Source organism: Panthera onca, chromosome B4 (genome assembly GCF_046562875.1).
Source record: "Panthera onca isolate mPanOnc1 chromosome B4, mPanOnc1 haplotype 2, whole genome shotgun sequence".
Classification (NCBI taxonomy): domain Eukaryota; kingdom Metazoa; phylum Chordata; class Mammalia; order Carnivora; family Felidae; genus Panthera; species Panthera onca.
The window spans coordinates 63,076,243-63,094,189 of NC_138345.1; the positions used below are offsets into that span (position 1 = coordinate 63,076,243).

A 17,947-nucleotide genomic window follows, 5' to 3' on the forward strand; every position below is an offset into this window, starting at 1 on the left:
AGCGCGCACCGCCTCGCCGCCCTTCCTACCCTCTTCCGTGGGCCTCTCGTCTGCGCTTGACTCCGGAGACTCCCTTCTGCTAATCCTCTGGCGGTTTTCTGGGTTCTTTAGGCAGGTGTAGGTGGAATCTAAGTGATCGGCAGGACGCGCTGTGAGCCCCGCGTCCTCCTACGCCGCCATCTTCCAGAACCCCCTCTTTCATGAAACTTTAAAATACAGTAAATAATAATACTCCACTGATAATTTTTTAAGTAATTATTTAAGGGGATTTCATAATGTCTTAATGATAAGTGACACCTACACATGAGTGCTCCTTTTGAATTGGACTCAGAGTCATTTAAAAAATAATATCTTGGGGCACCTGGGTGGCTCAGTTAAGCATCTGACTCTTGATTCCGGCTCATGTCATGATCTCACAGTTCGTGAGTTCAAGGCCCGTGTCAGGCTCCAAACTGACAGCACAGAGCTTACTTGGGATTCTCTCTCTCTCCCTCCCTGCCCCTCTCCTGCTTGCTTGTTCTCGTTCTCTTTCTCTCTCAAAATAAATAAATAAACTTAAAGAAATAATAGCACGGATGTTTCTCTTCCTTTACTAGCTAAATTCTGGATCAATATACTATCTATGAGTGGCAAAGCTGAGAGAACGTAGTGGAGAACCGGGGGGTAGGTAGGGCAAATTAAAAATAAGTGCTCTGAAGTCTTGTGATGACTGAAAGAATGTAAAACAAAAATGTAAGAACGCATGAGATAGCATGTTTACATTGTGCCAAAAAAAAAAAAAAAAAATACCACCCAAAAACAAAAACCAAAACCCAAAAGCCAATACCATACTTATTATTTCAAGGAATACATCACAATAGCAGGGTTACTTGTATCATTTGCCTTGAAGTAACAGGTACGCCCACTCATTGCCCGCCACACCCATATCTCACCTCTAAAGAAAATCAGGGAGGCCAAATGCCTTTTGGGGTTTGGGGCAAAACCATGCTCTATAGAGGAATTCCACAGAAGGTAGTGACAAACTGACCAATTTCATTCTTTCTTTTTAATAGACACAGATTCAAAGAACTATGCAGAAATGGAAGTTCTGTCCTAACGTTTACCAACATATGTGCTGGTGCTCCGTGAGCCCTGTTGTGTAGCTATCTTTGGGAGCAAGGGTGAGTGAGTAGCTAAGAGGGAGATGATAACCTGTTAGACCTAACATGTTCCTGAATCCTTGTGAAAGAGACCCTTGTCACTGAAGGTAACCAGGAATGTCTTTTGTAATCCTGAAAAACCAGAAACTGGGCTTCTGCTTCAGAAATGCCCACTAAGGCTGGAACAGGATGCTTGTTTTCGCCTCCCATTAATCTCTTACAGATAACATAGTCTTTCCCCTTCCTGAAACACAGATGGTGACACAAGGTCTAATTAAAGGTTAGCTGCCGATTAGGTGCATGTGAGCCCTTTGATCTCACTACAGTGCCTTTCTGTGCATCCCCTCACTCTAAAACTTCTGCACAGTAAAGCCCGAACTTTGCAGAGAATAACTATATACAGAGCCCGGATCATCTTCCACCCCATCCCCACTGTCAGTAAGTTACCCTGATAAAACTGTGCAAATTGTATGGAGTTGCCTGCTTCATTTCCGGTCTCACAGTGTCTTCTCAGTTTGGGGAATAGCTTCCTGTCCCTCCCCTAGCTTCTAACGGTAGAGATGAGAGTGTTCCACAGACAACACCTTCCCTCCAGCAGCAAATCATCTACTTCACCATCCAACTGTGGGGGTGGCTGCTGCTGTGGAGCTGTTTTCTCCTCCTAAAGGCCAGGTGCCTGCACAGAAAACTACCTGTCTCTGAGATCGTATTTAGCCTCTGAGAAGCTCAAAGTTCCAAGCTCATTGGCAGAACCTCAAATACCCATTTATTCATTTGTTCATATTAATCATGCTTGGTCTCCAGATACAGGGTATATAAAGAAGGCAAAATGTGTACAAAATACTATATAAAACATAGTCTCTTCCCTCAAATCCCTTACAATCAATGGCATGAGCAATTCAAGGCAGATCAGAAAAAATGCAAGTGCTGTGAAAAAGAAGAGGAAGGACCTAACAGCAAGGCCAGCGATTACCCACTGTGAAGGAATTCTAATTTGCTAACATGCACGAGGAGAGACATGCACGAGTTTGCTAACATGCACGAGTTGGAGTCAGATGGTCTGGAAATCAGCAGTCAAGATAGAGCTGCAGAAGTTTCCAGAATGAATGACTGCCAAGCAAGAGAAATGACGGTACTGTCCTCACTCACTAGACTGTATGAATGGGAGTCACTATAAACTAAGAGAGCTGAGTTGGGGACACTGGGCCACAGCTGAAAGGTGCCCATAAGGCCTTACTGCTTAGTTCTCATCTGCCCCAGTTCTTCCCTTCATCCTCAAGGATATCTTTTGGGAAAAGGCCACTCTTGCCTCAGTTGCTCTTAGCTCCCTGCATATTCCAAACCCTTTGGAAATCCTCCAATTTCTAGCTCTTGAGGGGCATCCATCTACTTGTGAAATCTTTTTCACACAGATCTCCAGGGTGAATTTCCTCTCACATGACCTGCAGGGAACACATGCACTCTCTCACCTCCTCTATCCACAGCAGAGCCTCTCACCCCCTCCTCCCTTCAACACAGCCTTCTCCTCCCTCCGATGCCACTGCTGCCTGCCCCAGACTCTCCCACTGCCCAGTCACTGACTCTCTGTTGCACACACACCTCTCTTCTGGCTATGGGATCAGCCACACACACCTCTCTTCTGGCTATGGGATCAGCCACACACACCTCTCTTCTGGCTATGGGATCAGCCACAGCTGCCCTGGTGTCTGAGCTGCGTCCAACCCTTTGCTCACTGATTTTTGTGGCCTCACTCCCTAGCAGACTGCCCAAGAAGATTCCAACCCATCCAGAGTCAGCACTTACACACTGATCTTAATGGAGAGAATGAAATGGGGACGGGAGCCATTTCAGACCCATCTGGATTTTTTTTTTTTAACAGATGAAACATATGTGTATGTGTAGTGGTCTCTGGTCACATGACCAAGTTTCCCCTTGATTTTCTCCATGGATTTTTTAGTTTTCACTCTTCCTTACTGAAGAGAAAAGTGGACTATAATTCACTATATTGCTTAAATGACATAATTTAAAATAATTGTTTTCTATCTTAGGAATTTTCCCTGATCAACAATTTACTGGTTTCAGTGTGGTCTTAACATAAGAGATGGGGAAAGGAACTTGCTGTCACGATAGGTAAGTACATGAGAATCAAAGGGCCAGCATTTACCATTGCACTCAGCTTTATTGTATTGTTATTCCATTTTTTTATTATCTTTTCATTATTTTTGAATTCCAGTATAATTAACGTACCGTGCTATATTAGTTTCTGGTTGAATCACTATATTGTAGTATATACATATACTGTGATTCAACAATCCTGTGAACACTGAATATGTATCAAGATAAGTATACTCTTAGTCCTTCACCTATTTTACTCATCCCCTCACCCACCTCCCCTCTAGTAAATACCCGTTTGTTCACTCTACTTAAGAGTTTTGGGTTGTCTTTTTTTCTTTGTTCATTTGTTTTGTTACTTAAATTCGACATATGAGTGAAATCATATGGTATTTGTCTTTCTCTAATGGACTTATTTCACTGAGCATTATACTCTCTAGCTCCATCCGTGTTGTTGCAAATGGCAAGATTTCATTCTTTTTATGGTTCAGTAATATTCCGGTGTATGGAATCCCTTCATCTAGTGATGGACACTGGACACATGAATTGCTTTCATATATTTAGCTCTTGTAAATAATGGTGCAATAAACACAGGAGTCCATGTATCTTTCCAGATTATTGTTTTCATATTAACTGGGTCAATACCCAGTCGTGAAATTACTGGATCATATGGTTATTTTATTTTCAATTTTTTGAGGAACCTCCATACTGCTTTCTACAGTGGCTGCACCAGTTTGCATTCCTACCAACAATGCATGAGGGTACCTTTTTCTACTCATCCTTACCAGCACTAGTTGTTTCTTCTGTGTTTTGTTTTGTTTTGTTTTGTTTTGTTCTGTTTTGTTTTAGTCATTTTGATAGCTATGAGGTGATATCTCATTGTGGTTTTTATTTGCATTTCTCTGATGATGAGTGATATTGAGCATGTTTTCATGTGTCTATTGGCTATTTGGATGTCTTCTTTGGATAAATCTCTATTATGTCTTCTGCCCATTTTTTAATTGAGTTGTTTGGTTTTGAGGTGTTGAGTTGTAGACTTATTTATATATTTTTTACACTAAACCCTTGTCAGATATATCATTTACAAATCTCTTCTTCCATTCAGTAGGTTGTCTTTTAGTTTTGTTGGTTGTTTCCTTTGCTGTACAGAAACTTTTTATTTTGATGAGCTCTTAATAGTTTATTTTTGCTTTCATTTTCCTTGCCACAGGACACATGTCTAGAAAAATATCGTTACAGCCAATGTCAGAGAAATTACTGTCTGTGCTCTCTTTGAGGAGTTTTATGGTTTCAGGTCTCACATTTAGGTCTTTAATCCACGTTGAGGTTATCTTTGTGTGTGATACAAGAAAATGGTCCAGGGTGCCTGGGTGGCTCAGTCAGTTAAGCTTCCAACTCTTGATTTCAGCTCAGGTCATGATCTGACCTCAGGCTCAGGAGCCTGCTTGGGATTCTTTATTTCCCTGTCTCTCTGCCCCTCTTCTCCCGCAAAAATAAATAAACTTGAAAAAAAAAGAAAATGGTCCCGTTTCATTCTTCTGCATTTAGCTGTCCAGTTTTCCCAACACCATTTCCCACTGCATATTCTTGCCTTCTTTGTAGTAGATCAATTGACCATATAATCATGGGTTTATTTCTGGACTCTCTATTCTGTTCTGGTGATTTATGTGTCTATTTTTGTGGTGATACCACACCATTTTGATTACTATAGATTTCTAGTATGTCTTGGAAACTAGAATTGTGATGCCTCTAGTTTTGTTTTAGCTATTAGTGGTCTTTTGTGTTTCCATGCAAATTTTAGGATTCTTTGTTCTACTATTGTGAAAAATTTTATTGGTATTTTCATAGAGATTGCATTAAATTTCTGTAGATTACTTTGAGTATTAACAATATTTTAATATTTGTTTTCCCAATCCATGAGCATGGAATATCTTTCCATTTGTTTGTGTCATCTTCAATCTCTTTCATTAATGTTTTATACTTTTCAGAGTACAGGTCTTTCACTTCCTTAGTTTAGTCTTAGGTATTTTACTCTTTTTAGTGCAATTATAAATGGGATTATTTTCTTAATTTCTTCTTCTGCTACTTCATTATTAGTGTACACAAATGCAATGAATTTCTGTATATTGATTTTGGATTCTGCAACCTTACTTAATTCATTTATCAGTTCTAGTAGTTTTTTGATGGAGTGCTTAGGGTTTTCTACATATAGTCTCCTGTCATCTGCAAATAGTGAAAGTTTTACTTCTTCCTCACCAGTTTCAATACATTTTATTCCTTTTTCTTGTATGAATGCTGTGGCTACAACCTCCAGCACTCTCCTGAATAAAAATAGTGAGAATGGACATTCTTGTCTTGTTCCTGAAAAGCTCTCAATTTTTCACCATTGAGTATGATGTTAGCCGTGGGTTTTTCATATGTAGTCTTTATTATGTTGAGCTACTTTCCCTCTAAACCTACTTTGTTGAGGACTTCTATCTTAACTAGATGTTGTACTTGTCAACTGCTGTTTCAGCATCTATTGAAATGATCATATGGTTTTTATCATCTCCTATTGATGATGTATCATGTTGATAGATTTGCAAATATTGAATTACACTTGTATCCCAGAAATAAATCCCACTTGATCATAGTGAATGATTTAGTGTATTATTGTATTTAGTATGCTAATATTTTGTTGAGGATGTTTGCACCAATGTTGATTGGAGATACTGGCCTATAGTTCTCTTTTTTTTTTTTTTTAGTAGTGTCTTTAGTTGGTTTTGGTATCAGAGTAATGCTGGCCTCATAGAATGAATTTGGAAGCTGTCCTTCCTCTTATATTTTTTGGAATAGTTTGAGAAGAAAAGGTATTAACTCTTTTTTAGATGTTCAGTAGAATTAATCTGTGAAGCCATCTGGTCCTGGACTGGGAATTTTCTTATTACTAACTCAATTTCATTCTGGTAATCAGTCTGTTCACATATTCTATTTCTTCCTGTTTCAGGAAGGTTGTTTGGGAGGTTGTATGTTTCTAAAAATTTATCCATTTCTTGTAAGTTGTCCAGTTTGTTGCCATTCTTCATAATAGTCTCTTAGAATTCTTTGTATTTCTGTAGTGTTAGGTGATATTTCTCCTCTTGAATTTCTGATTTTGTTTATTTTAGTTCTCTCTCTCTCTCTCTCTTTTTTTGGATGAGTTTGGCTGAAAGTTTTTCAATTTTGTTGATCCTTTCAAAGAACCAGCTCCTGGCTCCGTTGATTAGTTCTATTGGGTGTTGTTGTTGATGTTGTTGTTTCTATTTCATTTATTTCTGCCCAATCTATTATTTCCTTCCTTCTGCTTGTTTGGGGACTTGTTTGCTCTTTTTCTTGTTCCCTCAGGTGTAAGGTTAGGTTGTTTATTTAAGATTTTTCTTCTTTCTTGAGATATTGTTATAATCTCTCTTAGAAAAGCTTTTACTGCATCCTGAATGAATGAATGTGGACCATTGTGTTTTCATTTTCATTTGTTTCCATGTATTTTTTTATTTCCTCTTTGATTTTTTTTTGGTTGACCCATTTATTGTTTAATAGCATGATATTTAACCTCCATGTATTTGTGTTCTTTCCAGATTTTTTGTTTGGTCAATTTCTAGTTTCATAGCATTGTGTTCAGAAGAGATGCATGGTATAACTTCTATCTTTTAAAATTTATTGAGACTTGCTTTGTGGCCTAATACGTGATCTATTGTGGAGAATGTTTCATGTGCACTTGAAAAGAATGTGTATTCTGTTGTTTAGGATGGAATGTTCTGAATATATGTTAAATCCATCTGGTCCAGTGTGTCATTTAAAGGCATTGTTTCTTTGTTGATTTTCTGTTTGGATGATCTGTCCATTGTTGTAAGTGGAGTGTTAAAGTCCCCTACTATTACTTACTTTGTTAATAGCTGCTTTATATATTTGGGAGCTTTCATGTTGGGTGCATAAATATTTGAAATTGTTATATCCTCTTGTTGGATTAGTCCCTTTATGATTATGTAGGGTTCTTCTTTGTCTCTTGTAAAGGTCTTTGTTTTAAGGTCTATTTTCTCCAATATAAGTATTGCTACCCTTGCTTTCTTTTCACTTCCATTTGCATGAGAATTGTTTTTCCATCTCTTCACTTTCAGTCTGCATGTATGTTTAGGTCTGAAATGAGTCTCTTGTAGGCAGCATATATATGGGTCTTGCTTTTTTATCTACTCAGTCACCCTTTGTCTTTTGATATGAGCATTTATTTGGTCCATTTACATTCAAAGTAATCATTGAGAGGCATGTACTTATTACCATTTTGTTACTTTAAGTTGTTTTTGTAGTTCTTCTTCTCTTGCCCTCTTCTCTTGTGGTTTGCTGGCATTCTTTAGTGGTATACTTGGATTCCTTTCTCTTTATTTTTTGCATATCTATTACTGGTTTTTGATTTCTGGTTTCCATTAGGTTTATATATAATATACATATAGGTGTCTATGCTAAGCTGATGGTCACTTAAGTTTGAACTCATTCTAAAAGCACATAAAGTTTTATTCCTCTCTCTCTCTCTCTCTCTCATGTTTTAGGCACATCATGTCATACTTTAAATCCTTTTATTTTGTGAATCCTTGACTGATTTTTATAGATATACTTGATTTTACTGATTCGACTTGAGCTTTCTATTTTTCCTACTCCTGCCTATGGTCTTCCCTTTCCACTCAAAGAATCCCCTTTCAGATTTCCTCTAAAGTTTACTGGCGGTGAATTCCTTTAACTTTTGTTTTTGTAGAAAACTCTTTATCTCTCCTTCCATTCTGAAAGATAGCCTTGCCAGATAAGGTATTCTTGGTTGTAGGTTATTTTCTTTCAACACTTCGAATAAATCATGCCACTCCCATCTGGTCAGCAAAGTTTCTGCTGAAAAACCACCTGATAGTCCTTAAGGGGTTTTCTTTCCTGTAACTGTTTTCTCCTGCTGCTTTTAAAATTCTCTTTATCACTACTTTTTGCCATTTTAATTACTCTGTGTCATGGTGTGGACCTCCTTGGGCTGATTTTGTTCGGTGCTCTCTGTGCCTCCTGGATCTGAATTTCTGTTTCCCTCCCCAGATTTTGGAAGTTTTTAGCTCTTAGTTCTTTAAATAAATTTTCTGCCCCTTTCCCTCTCTTCTTCAGGGATCCCTATAATGTAAATGTTATGCTAGATAGCATCATTGAGTCCCCTTAATCTAGTCCCATTTTTTCTTTTTTCTTTCTCCTGTTCATCATGATTGCTCTCCATCCATTACTCTGTTCTCCAGATCACTGATCCGTTCTGCTTTCTCTGGTCTTATTCCAATTATTCATTTCAGTTATTGAGATTTTCATCTCTGTTTGGTTCTCTTTTATGTTTTCTGTCTCTTCGTTGAGGGTATCAATGAGGTCCTCCACTCTTTTCTCAAATCTGATGAGAATTTTTATGGCCACTACTTTAAATTCTCTATCAGGCATATTACTTATTTCTGCTTGTTTAGCTTTCTTGCTGTGATTTTGTCCTATTCTTTCTTTTGGAACAAATCATCTGTCTTCTCATTTTGTCTAACTCTCTGGGTCTGTTTCTGGGTGTTAGAAAAATTAGCTATGTCTCCTACTCTTCAAAGTATTGTCCTTATGAAAAAGAGGCCCTGTGGTGCCCTGCAGTGCAGAGACCCCCGCTTACAGAAACAAGTGCTTCAGGGGCGTCTCCTATATGCGTTGCATGCACCCTATTGTGGCTGAACTGCATTTGCTTTCAGTCTAATTGTCCGCAATGGCTGTTCCTGACTATTGTGGGTACGGTTTGGTCCCTGTGTCAATGGGCCAATAGGGGGAATACCTTGGGCTTGAGTTGAGCCAGACCAGGTGTTTGCCAGAGCTGCAGTAGCACCCAATTGCAGGGCACTCTCCCTATGTTGAACCCTGAGATGTTCACTGCTGGGTAGGGCCTGCAGTCAGACCACATATCTTCACACAGTCACTGCTGGCACATTTGGACTGGTATGTATGGTTTTCCTCACCCTTCCTCAGGGCAGGAGTCATTTCAGAGTGGTGCTGGCCAGGGCTGCTTTCATACTATCAAGCTTGTGGCACTGCTTCGGATGGACTTCTGAGTGTGGTTTGGGGGGAGATGGGTGCACTTGTTAGCAAAGCTAGATGGAGAGTGTCAAAGCTACGCTGGTTCCTGCAGGTATCTAGGCTAGGGGGCAGAGGAGAGAAATGGTGCTTGCTAGCTCTTTTGTTCTTGGAGAAATGTAAGATCCCTGCCCCTCCAGCACACATTCTGAGATTAGTAAATATATCTTCCTGTATATTCCAGGCACTTTTAAAACTGCTGCTTCTATGCCATATCTCAGTAGGGTTGTTTGCTATGCTGTCTCTTTAAGGGTGAGGACTCAGTTTCCTCTTGCCCTCTTGCTCTGAGCAAAGCCTGATGATTTTTAAAGTTCCCAGTGTTGAGCCCCATTGATCGTAAAAACTCATAAAGTTCAGTCCTTCCCGCTTTCAAAGGCAAAAATTATGGGGATTCATCTTCCCATGGTGGATCCCCCATGCCTGGGGTGCTGGATGTAGAGTCTGCTAGTCTCTTCTATCCATGCCTGAGGTGTGCCTCCCTCCCCTCCTCAGTTTTGAGAGGCGGTTTGGTTTCTAACTGCATTGCTGCCCTTCCTACACTCTTTGAAGTGGCCTCTTCTCTACATTAAGCAGTGAAAGTCTGTTCTGCAAGTCTTTGGGTCATTTTCTGGCTTATTTACACTGATGTGGATTTTATCTAAGTGTATTCATGGTAGTAAGTGAGGTAAGGATCTTTCTACTCTGCCATCTTCCCTGGAAGTCCCCGTTCCACTCAACTTTGACCTCTCCTAATCTGATGACAGTCTATCAGAAAATGGCTCTCTTTCCAGCACCTTTTTTATTTTCCTTCAAAGTCCTGCTGTGGCTTAATGGCCTTAGCTTTTTCAGAGTTTGTATCTTTCTCATCGGGATACCACAGTTGATGAGACGGGCTCTAGCTCCCAACCGCTCCCCACTCTCGCCGCTCCTGATGAGCCCTTGTTACCCTCCCAGGCCAACAGTTACCTTGCTCCACCTGCCCCCAAATAAGGATTTTTATCACCTGCTTAAAGCACCTCCGCATTTCAGATTTCACACAAAGGGGTTCAGAATCCTGGGAATCAGTCCATGTTTTATTTTACAGTACATTCATATAAGTTCCTGCATTTCCAAGGTAACCAGATCACATTCAGGTTAGCACTGCTGGTAACAAAATTATACAACTACCCTGGCTTCAAAAACAAGATAGGATGATACACATTAATATCTGTTTCCCTTTAATACTGTAGAAGACAATACCTCACAAAAATAAAATCACATGCCTTTTACAATCCAGTGTGAAGGCATATTTATGTTAAAAGAAACCATTTTAGACATGTGGAGAAGAGTTTCAAAGCTTAAGATATCTAAAATGTCCCCCCAGTGCCATCTGTCTCTTCTGTCAGCTGGCACATTCAATATCAATGCCTTGGGAAGAGAGGGACAGAGGAAAGCAAGGGACCATTTAGCTCTGAAACTCATGGCTTCTTAGGCTACTTCTGTAAAAACTACTTAAATAACCTAAAATGCTAAAAAGAGTTAATATTAACAAGGGATGGTAATATAGGAAGCACCTGGAGAAAATTCCTCCAGTAACTGAGGGGAAATAGAAGCTGCAGACATTTCACAAAAATGGAAAACTGTATCACATCCAGTAATACATTAAGTTTTGAAAATACACTTTCGCTTTACTGTACGAAAAGACTATGATCCATGTTCTAGTCTTGAATCTGTTCATAAAAAGAGCCACAGCCTCCATCTGCAATATTTTCTGTAGGCATCATTACCATCAAAGAGTGACCAATATCCCAACCCTTGAAGAATATAACAAGCCAAACTGAGCTATAATAAAGGCTAGAATGAATTAGGTAGGAGAAAATTCAGATGTGTGAGAAGTAGAAGTTAAATTCATTTGGGTCATTTTTTCTAGATAAAAAAGGTTAGAAAATGTTTTGGACCCAGGTCCAACATAGCTGGAATGATAAGTTGTTGAAAATGCAAGCCCCCATCCAGAAACCACGTGCTTCACGTAGCACCCTTCTCCCGGAAGTTCAATGTGCTTTTGTATTATTACCAATTCATTACATAATGAAGTACATGATTCAGAATATACTTGGACTTATTGTTAATTCCAATGACTAAAGAGTTCCTGCCACTTGCTGCCAAGAAATTTTTGAGTCCTTCACTTATTAGGTTATAAATGGAATTTATACTCATATTTTCTGACCCCAATAGAAACACCACCCCTTTCAAGGCTCAAATATATGATGGAAGAGGGAATAAGACACTTAGTAAGAAAGCCTCAAAACATACAATGAAAAACCAGAGCCAGTGCATGTTACAACCCCTGAAGACAGCCCCCAGCAGCAGGGTGAGCAAGGGGAGCAGTGATGTTTTTGAAACCAGAGTGACTTGTAACTAACTGCCTAACAGTAAAATCACACAGTAAAATGCAGAATAAGTCAACAAATAGCCAAGGTTTACATTATATCTAGAAATATGTTTTATGCTTTAAAAAAAATTGCAATGCACTCCAAAAAAATTTTTCAGATAATTCATGTACAACAGAAGGCACTGTTATCCGCATAAATCCATTGATTCTGCATGGCAAAAACCTGAGACGTGCAATTCAATCCTTTAAATCCACCTTGGTCATTCATCCTTTGGAGAATATGATTTGTCCTTTTCAATCCACTGATTTTGTTCTTCTTTAATTTCATACATTACAGTAGCTGCTTAGAATATATATTTCAGGGTGAGAACGGTCAAAGGGGAAGAGGGAGTGGATAAATGTGCTGCCCAATGTCAGTTATCCGGCACAGCAGCAGGGTGCTGAAAAGCAGCCCACTGTCATCCTCCCCTTGACCTTCACATTCCCCCCGGTGAAGGAAAACATAGTGATGACATTCGGTAGGCTGATGTTCCTTCTTTCAGTTGTTGCTGGGCACAGTCCCAAAGTTAAATGCGGAGAGGACTCCTTTGTTTTCAAACGTGAAGCCTCCCTGTTGTTCAATCTTCTTCTTGGCCTCTAGTATTTGTCAAGAGAAAGGGAGGGGACAAAATTAGAGTACTTAAGGTGACAAAGTTGGAAATAACCTAAAATGAGCTAGATTTATTTATACTTAGCATTGTGAAGGACTGTGACTTATGATATTAGTTATCCTGCCCAACCAAGCATTAGCCTTTTTTGGTTTTAATTCTAGTGTAGTTACTATACAGTGTTCTATTAGTTTCAGGTGTATAATACAGTGATTTAACACTTCCACACAACACTCACTGCTCATCAAGGTAAGTATATTCCTGAACTCTTTCACCTATTTTGCCCACTCCCCACCCCCGCACCTCCCCTCTGGTAACCATCTGTTTGTTCTCTTTAGTTACGAGTGGGTTTTTTGGTTTGTCTCTCTTTTTTTCCCCTTTGTCCATGTGTTTCTTAAATTTCGCATATGAGTGAAATCATATGGCATTTATCCTTCTCTGACTGGCTTATCTTCCTTGGCATTATACTCTCTAGATCCATCCGTATTGTTGCAAATGACAGGATTTCATTCTTATTTATAGCTGAATAATATTCCATTGTACATATATATACACAATTTCTTTATCCATTCACCTATTGATGGACACCTGGGCTGCTTCTATCAATTGGCTATTGTAAATAATAATAGCAATAAACACAGGGGTGTGTGTGTGTGTGTATATATATATATATACATACATACATACATATATATATGTATACATATATATACACACATATATACACACATATATACACACATACATATATATACACACATACATGTGCACATACATGTACATATACATATACATATCTTTGATTAGTGTTTTTGTATTCCTTATAGCTAAATACCCAGTAGTGCAATTACTGGATCATATGGTAGTTCTATTTTTCACTTTTTGAGGAACCTCCATACTGTCTCCCACAGTGGCTGCACCAATTTGCATTCCCATCAACAGTGCACAGGGTTTCCTTTTTCTCTACATCCTTGACAACACTTGTTGTTTCTTGTGTTTTTTATTCTAGCCAGTCTGATAGGTGTAAGGTGATCTCTCATCATGCTTTTGATTTGCAATTCTCTGATGATGAGTGATGTTGAGCATCTTTTTACATTGTCTGTTGGCCATCTGGATATCTTCTTTGGACAAATGTCTGTTCAAGTGTTCTGACCATTTTTTAAATGGATTGTTTTCTGGGTGTTATGTTGTATGAATAACTTACACTAACCATTTACTGGACTGTCATTTGCAAATCTCTTTCCCATCCAGTAGGCTTTTAGTTTTGTTGGTTGTTTCCTTTGCTGTGCAGAAGTTTTTATCATGATGTAATCCCAACAGTTTATTTTTGCTTTTGTTTCCCTTACCTCAGGAAACTGATCTAGAGAGACGTTGTTATAGCTGATGTCAGAAAAATTACTGCCTGTGCTCTCTTCTGTAAGTTTATGGTTCCAGGTCTCACATTTATGTCCTTAATATATTTTGAGTTTATTTTTGTATATGGTGTAAGAAAGTGGTCCACTTTTCCCAAAACCATTGAAGAGACTCTGTTCTATTGCATATTCTTGCCTCCTTTGTCACAGATTTACTGGCCATATAATTATGCGTTTATTTATGAGCTTTCTATTCTTGATCTTGATCTGTGTGTCTATTTTTGTGCCAGTACCATACCGTCTTGATTACTACAGCTTTGTAATATACCTTGGAATCTAGGATTGTGATACCTCCGGTTTTTTTTTTCTTTTTCAAGACTGCTTTGATTATTTGGGGTCTTCTGTGGTTCATACAAATTTTAAGACTGTTTGTTCTAGGGGCACATGGGTGGCTCAGTTGGTAAGCATCCGACTTCAGCTCAGGTCATGATCTCACAGTTCACAAGTTTGACCCCTGCATCGGGCTCTATGCTGACAACTCAGAGCCTGGAACCTGCTTCAGATTCTGCGTCTCCCTCTCTTTCTGCACCTCCCCTGCTCCCTTTCTCTCAAAAATAAATAAAACATTAAAAAAAGACTTAAAAAATAATTAAAAAAAAGATTGTTCTAGTTCTGTGAAAACTACTGTTGGTACTTTGATAGGGATTGCCTTAAATCTGTAGATTGCTTTGAGTAGTATGGACTTTTTAACAACATTCTTCCAATGTTTTATACTTTTCAAACTATAGGTCTTTTACCTTCTTGGTTAAGTTTATTCCTAGGTATTTTACTCTTTTTGGTGTGATTGTAAATGGGATTGTTTTCTTAATTTCTCTGACATTTCATTATTAGTGTATACAAATGCACCAGTTTTCTGCATGTTGATTTTGTATCCCACGACCTTAATGAACTCATTTATCAGTTCTAGTAGGTTTTCAATGGAGACTTTAAGTTTTCTATGTATACAATCCCCATGTTATCTGCAAATAGTGAAAGTTTTACTTCCTCCTTATGAATTTGGATGCCTTTATCCCTTTTTGTCTCAAGCTGTGGCTAGAACTTCCAGTACTATGTTGAATAAAAGTGGTGAGAGTGGACATCCTTGTCTTGTTCCTGATCTTAGAAGAAAAACTGTTTTTCACCATTCAGTCTGATGTTAGCTGTGGGTTTTTCACATGTAGTCTTTATTATATTGAGCTATGTTCCATCTACCACTTTGTTGAATGTTATTATCATGAATGGATGTTGTACTTTGTCAAATGTTTTTTCTGCGTCTACTGAAATGATCATATGGTTTTTATACTTTCTCTTATTAATGTGATATATCACATTGGTTGATTTGCAAGTATCGAACCACTCTTGCATCCTGGGAATAAATCTCACTTGATTGTGATGAATGATTTTTTTAACATAGTGTTGGATTTAGTGTGCTAATATTTTGTTCAGGATTGTTGAATCTGTCTTCACCAGAGATATTGGCCCAGTAGTTCTTTTTGTGGTATCTTTATCTGGTTTTGGTATCAGAGTAATGCTGGCCTCATAGAATGAATTTGGAAGTTTTGCCTCCTCTTCTATTTGTTTGAAAAGTTTAAGAAGAATAGGTATTAACTCTTCCCACCTGGGAAGTCATGTGGTCCTGGACTTTTGTTTGTTGGGAGTCTTTTGATTACTGATTCAATTTCATTGCCAGTAACTGATCTGTTCAAATAGTCTATCTCTTCCTGGTTCAGTTTTTGGAGAACTGGTTCAGTACTGGCAATGTTTCTAAGAAGTTATCCATTTCTTATAGGTTGTCCAATTCATTGGCATATAATTTTTCACAATATTCTCTTACAATCCTTTGTATTTCTGTGGTGTTACTTCTCCTCTTTCATTTCTGATTTTGAGTCCTCTCTTTCTCTCTCTGATGGGTACAGCTAAAGGTTTGTTAATTTTTGTTGATCTTTTCACAGAACCAGCTCCTGGTTTTATTGATCTATTTTTTTTCAGTTTCTATATCATTTATTTCTGCTCTAATCATTATTTCCTTCCTTCTGCTAGTTTGGGGATTTGTTCTTTTTTTCTTGTTTCCTCGGGTGTAAGGTTAAGATTTTTCTTGTTTCTTGAAGTAGACTGGTATCATTATTATCTTCTCTGTTGAGAATGACTTTTGCTGCTCCCAACAATCTTTGACCACTGTGTTTTCATTTTCATTTGTCTCCATTTATCTTTTTATTTCTTCTTTGATTTCTTGGTTGACTCATTCATTGTTTAGTAGCATGTTATTTAATCTCCATGTACTTGTGTTCTTTCCAGGTTTTTTCTTGTGGTTCATTTCTACTTTCATAGCATTCTGCTCAGAAAAGATGCATATGACTTCAATCTTTTTGAATTTGTCAAAACTTGTTTTGTGGTCTGATACGTGATCTACTGTGGAGAATGTTTCATGTGCAGTTGAAAAAATGTGTATTCTGCCGTTTAAGGACAGAATGTTCTGAATATATCTGTTAAATCCATCTGATCCAGTATGTCCTTCAAAGCCATTATTTCCATCTTGATTTTCTGTTTGGATATCTCTTCTTTGATATAAGGGGAGGGGGGGGGTCTTGGAGTCCCTTCCTATTACTGTATTACTATCAGTTAATAACAACTAAAGGAACTAATTGTTTCATGTATTTGTGTGGTCCCATGTTGGGTGCATAAGTATTTACAATTATTTTATCTTCTTATTGTTCCCTTTAAAATTAGGGTCCTTTCTTTGTCTCTTGTTAAGTCTTTGTTTTAACACCTATTTTGTCCAATATAAATATTGCTACCCTGGCTTTCTTTTTGCTTCCATTTGCATGATAACTGTTTTTCCTTCAGTCTGCACATGCCTTTGGGTCTGAAATGAGTCTCTTGAAGGCAGCATATAGATGGGTCTTGTTTTTTCATCTGTTCCATCACCCTCAGTCTTTGACTAGAGAATTTATTCCATTTATTTTTTAGGGTTTTTTTTTAATGTTTTATTTATTTTTGAGACAGAGAGAGACAGAGCATGAGCAGGGGAGGGGCAGAGAGAGAGGGAGACACAGAATCCGAAGCAGGCTCCAGGCCCTGAGCTCTCAGCACAGAGCCCGATACAAGGTTCAAACTCACAAACCACAAGATCATGACCTGAGCCGAAGTCGGACACTTAACCGACTGAGCCACCCAGGTGCCCCTAGTCCATTTGAAGTAATTATTTATAGGTATGTATTTATTGCCATTTTGTGACTTGTTTTGTGGTTATTTTTGTAGTTCTTCTCCATTCCTTTCTTCCCTTGCTCTCTTCCCTACCCATAAGCTGGCTTTCTTTAGTGATACACTTGGATTCCTTTCTCTTTATTTTTTGCATATTACTGGTTTTGATTTGTGGTTACCATTAGGTTTGCATATAACATCTGCTATATACAGCAGTCTATGTTAAGTTGATGGTCACTTAAGTTTGAAACCATTCTTTAGTCCTGTCCTTCCCCCCCCAACCCGCATATATTAGGTATATGGTGTTATACTTTATATCCTTTTGTGAGTCTTTTACTGGTATTTACAGATATAGTTATTTTTACTTCTTTTGTGTGCTTCCTACTTTTATTACTCATGGTTTTTGTTTTCCACTAAAAGAGTCCCCTTTAACATTTCTTGTAGTGCTGGTTTAGTGGTCATGAATTTCTTTAACTTTTGTTTGTCTGGGAACCTCTTTATCTCTCCTTCTATTCTGCATGATAGCCTTGCTGGATAGAATATTATTGGTTACAGATTTTTTTCCTTCCAGCACTCTAAATATATCTTGTCGCTCGCATCTGGCCTGCAAAATTTCTGCTGAAAAATCCACTGATAGCCTTGTACATAACTTTCTCCTTCTCTGTTGCTGCTTTTAAAATTCTCTTTGTCACTACTTTTTGCCATCTTAATTACTATGTATCTTGGAATGGACCTCCTTTGGTTGTTTTTGTTGGGAAATCTCTGTACCTCCTGGATCTGGATTTGTTTTCTTCCCCAGATTGGGGAAGCTTTCAGCTATTATTTCTTCAAATGAACTTTCTGCCCCCTTTTCTCTCTTCTTCTGGCATCCCTATAATGTGAATGTTATCAAACCTGATGGAGTCACTGAGTTCCCTAAGTCTATTCTCATTTTGCATAATTTGTCTTCCTCTCACCCGCTCACCTTAATTTCCATTATTCTGT

At 38.3% G+C, this 17,947-nt stretch overlaps 1 protein-coding gene across 2 annotated transcripts in view; it reads right to left on the minus strand.

The window, feature by feature from the left end:
• Positions 1–10,405: 10,405 nt before the first annotated feature.
• Positions 10,406–17,947, minus strand: part of IPO8 (importin 8) — an 85,662-nt gene continuing 78,120 nt past the window's right edge. For both annotated transcript variants that reach the window (XM_060658023.3, XM_078449956.2), the window contains one exon: positions 10,406–12,360. In XM_060658023.3, the coding sequence (XP_060514006.1) occupies positions 12,263–12,360 (98 nt within the window). In that variant the 3' untranslated portion in view covers positions 10,406–12,262. The remainder of the gene's footprint in view (positions 12,361–17,947) is intronic.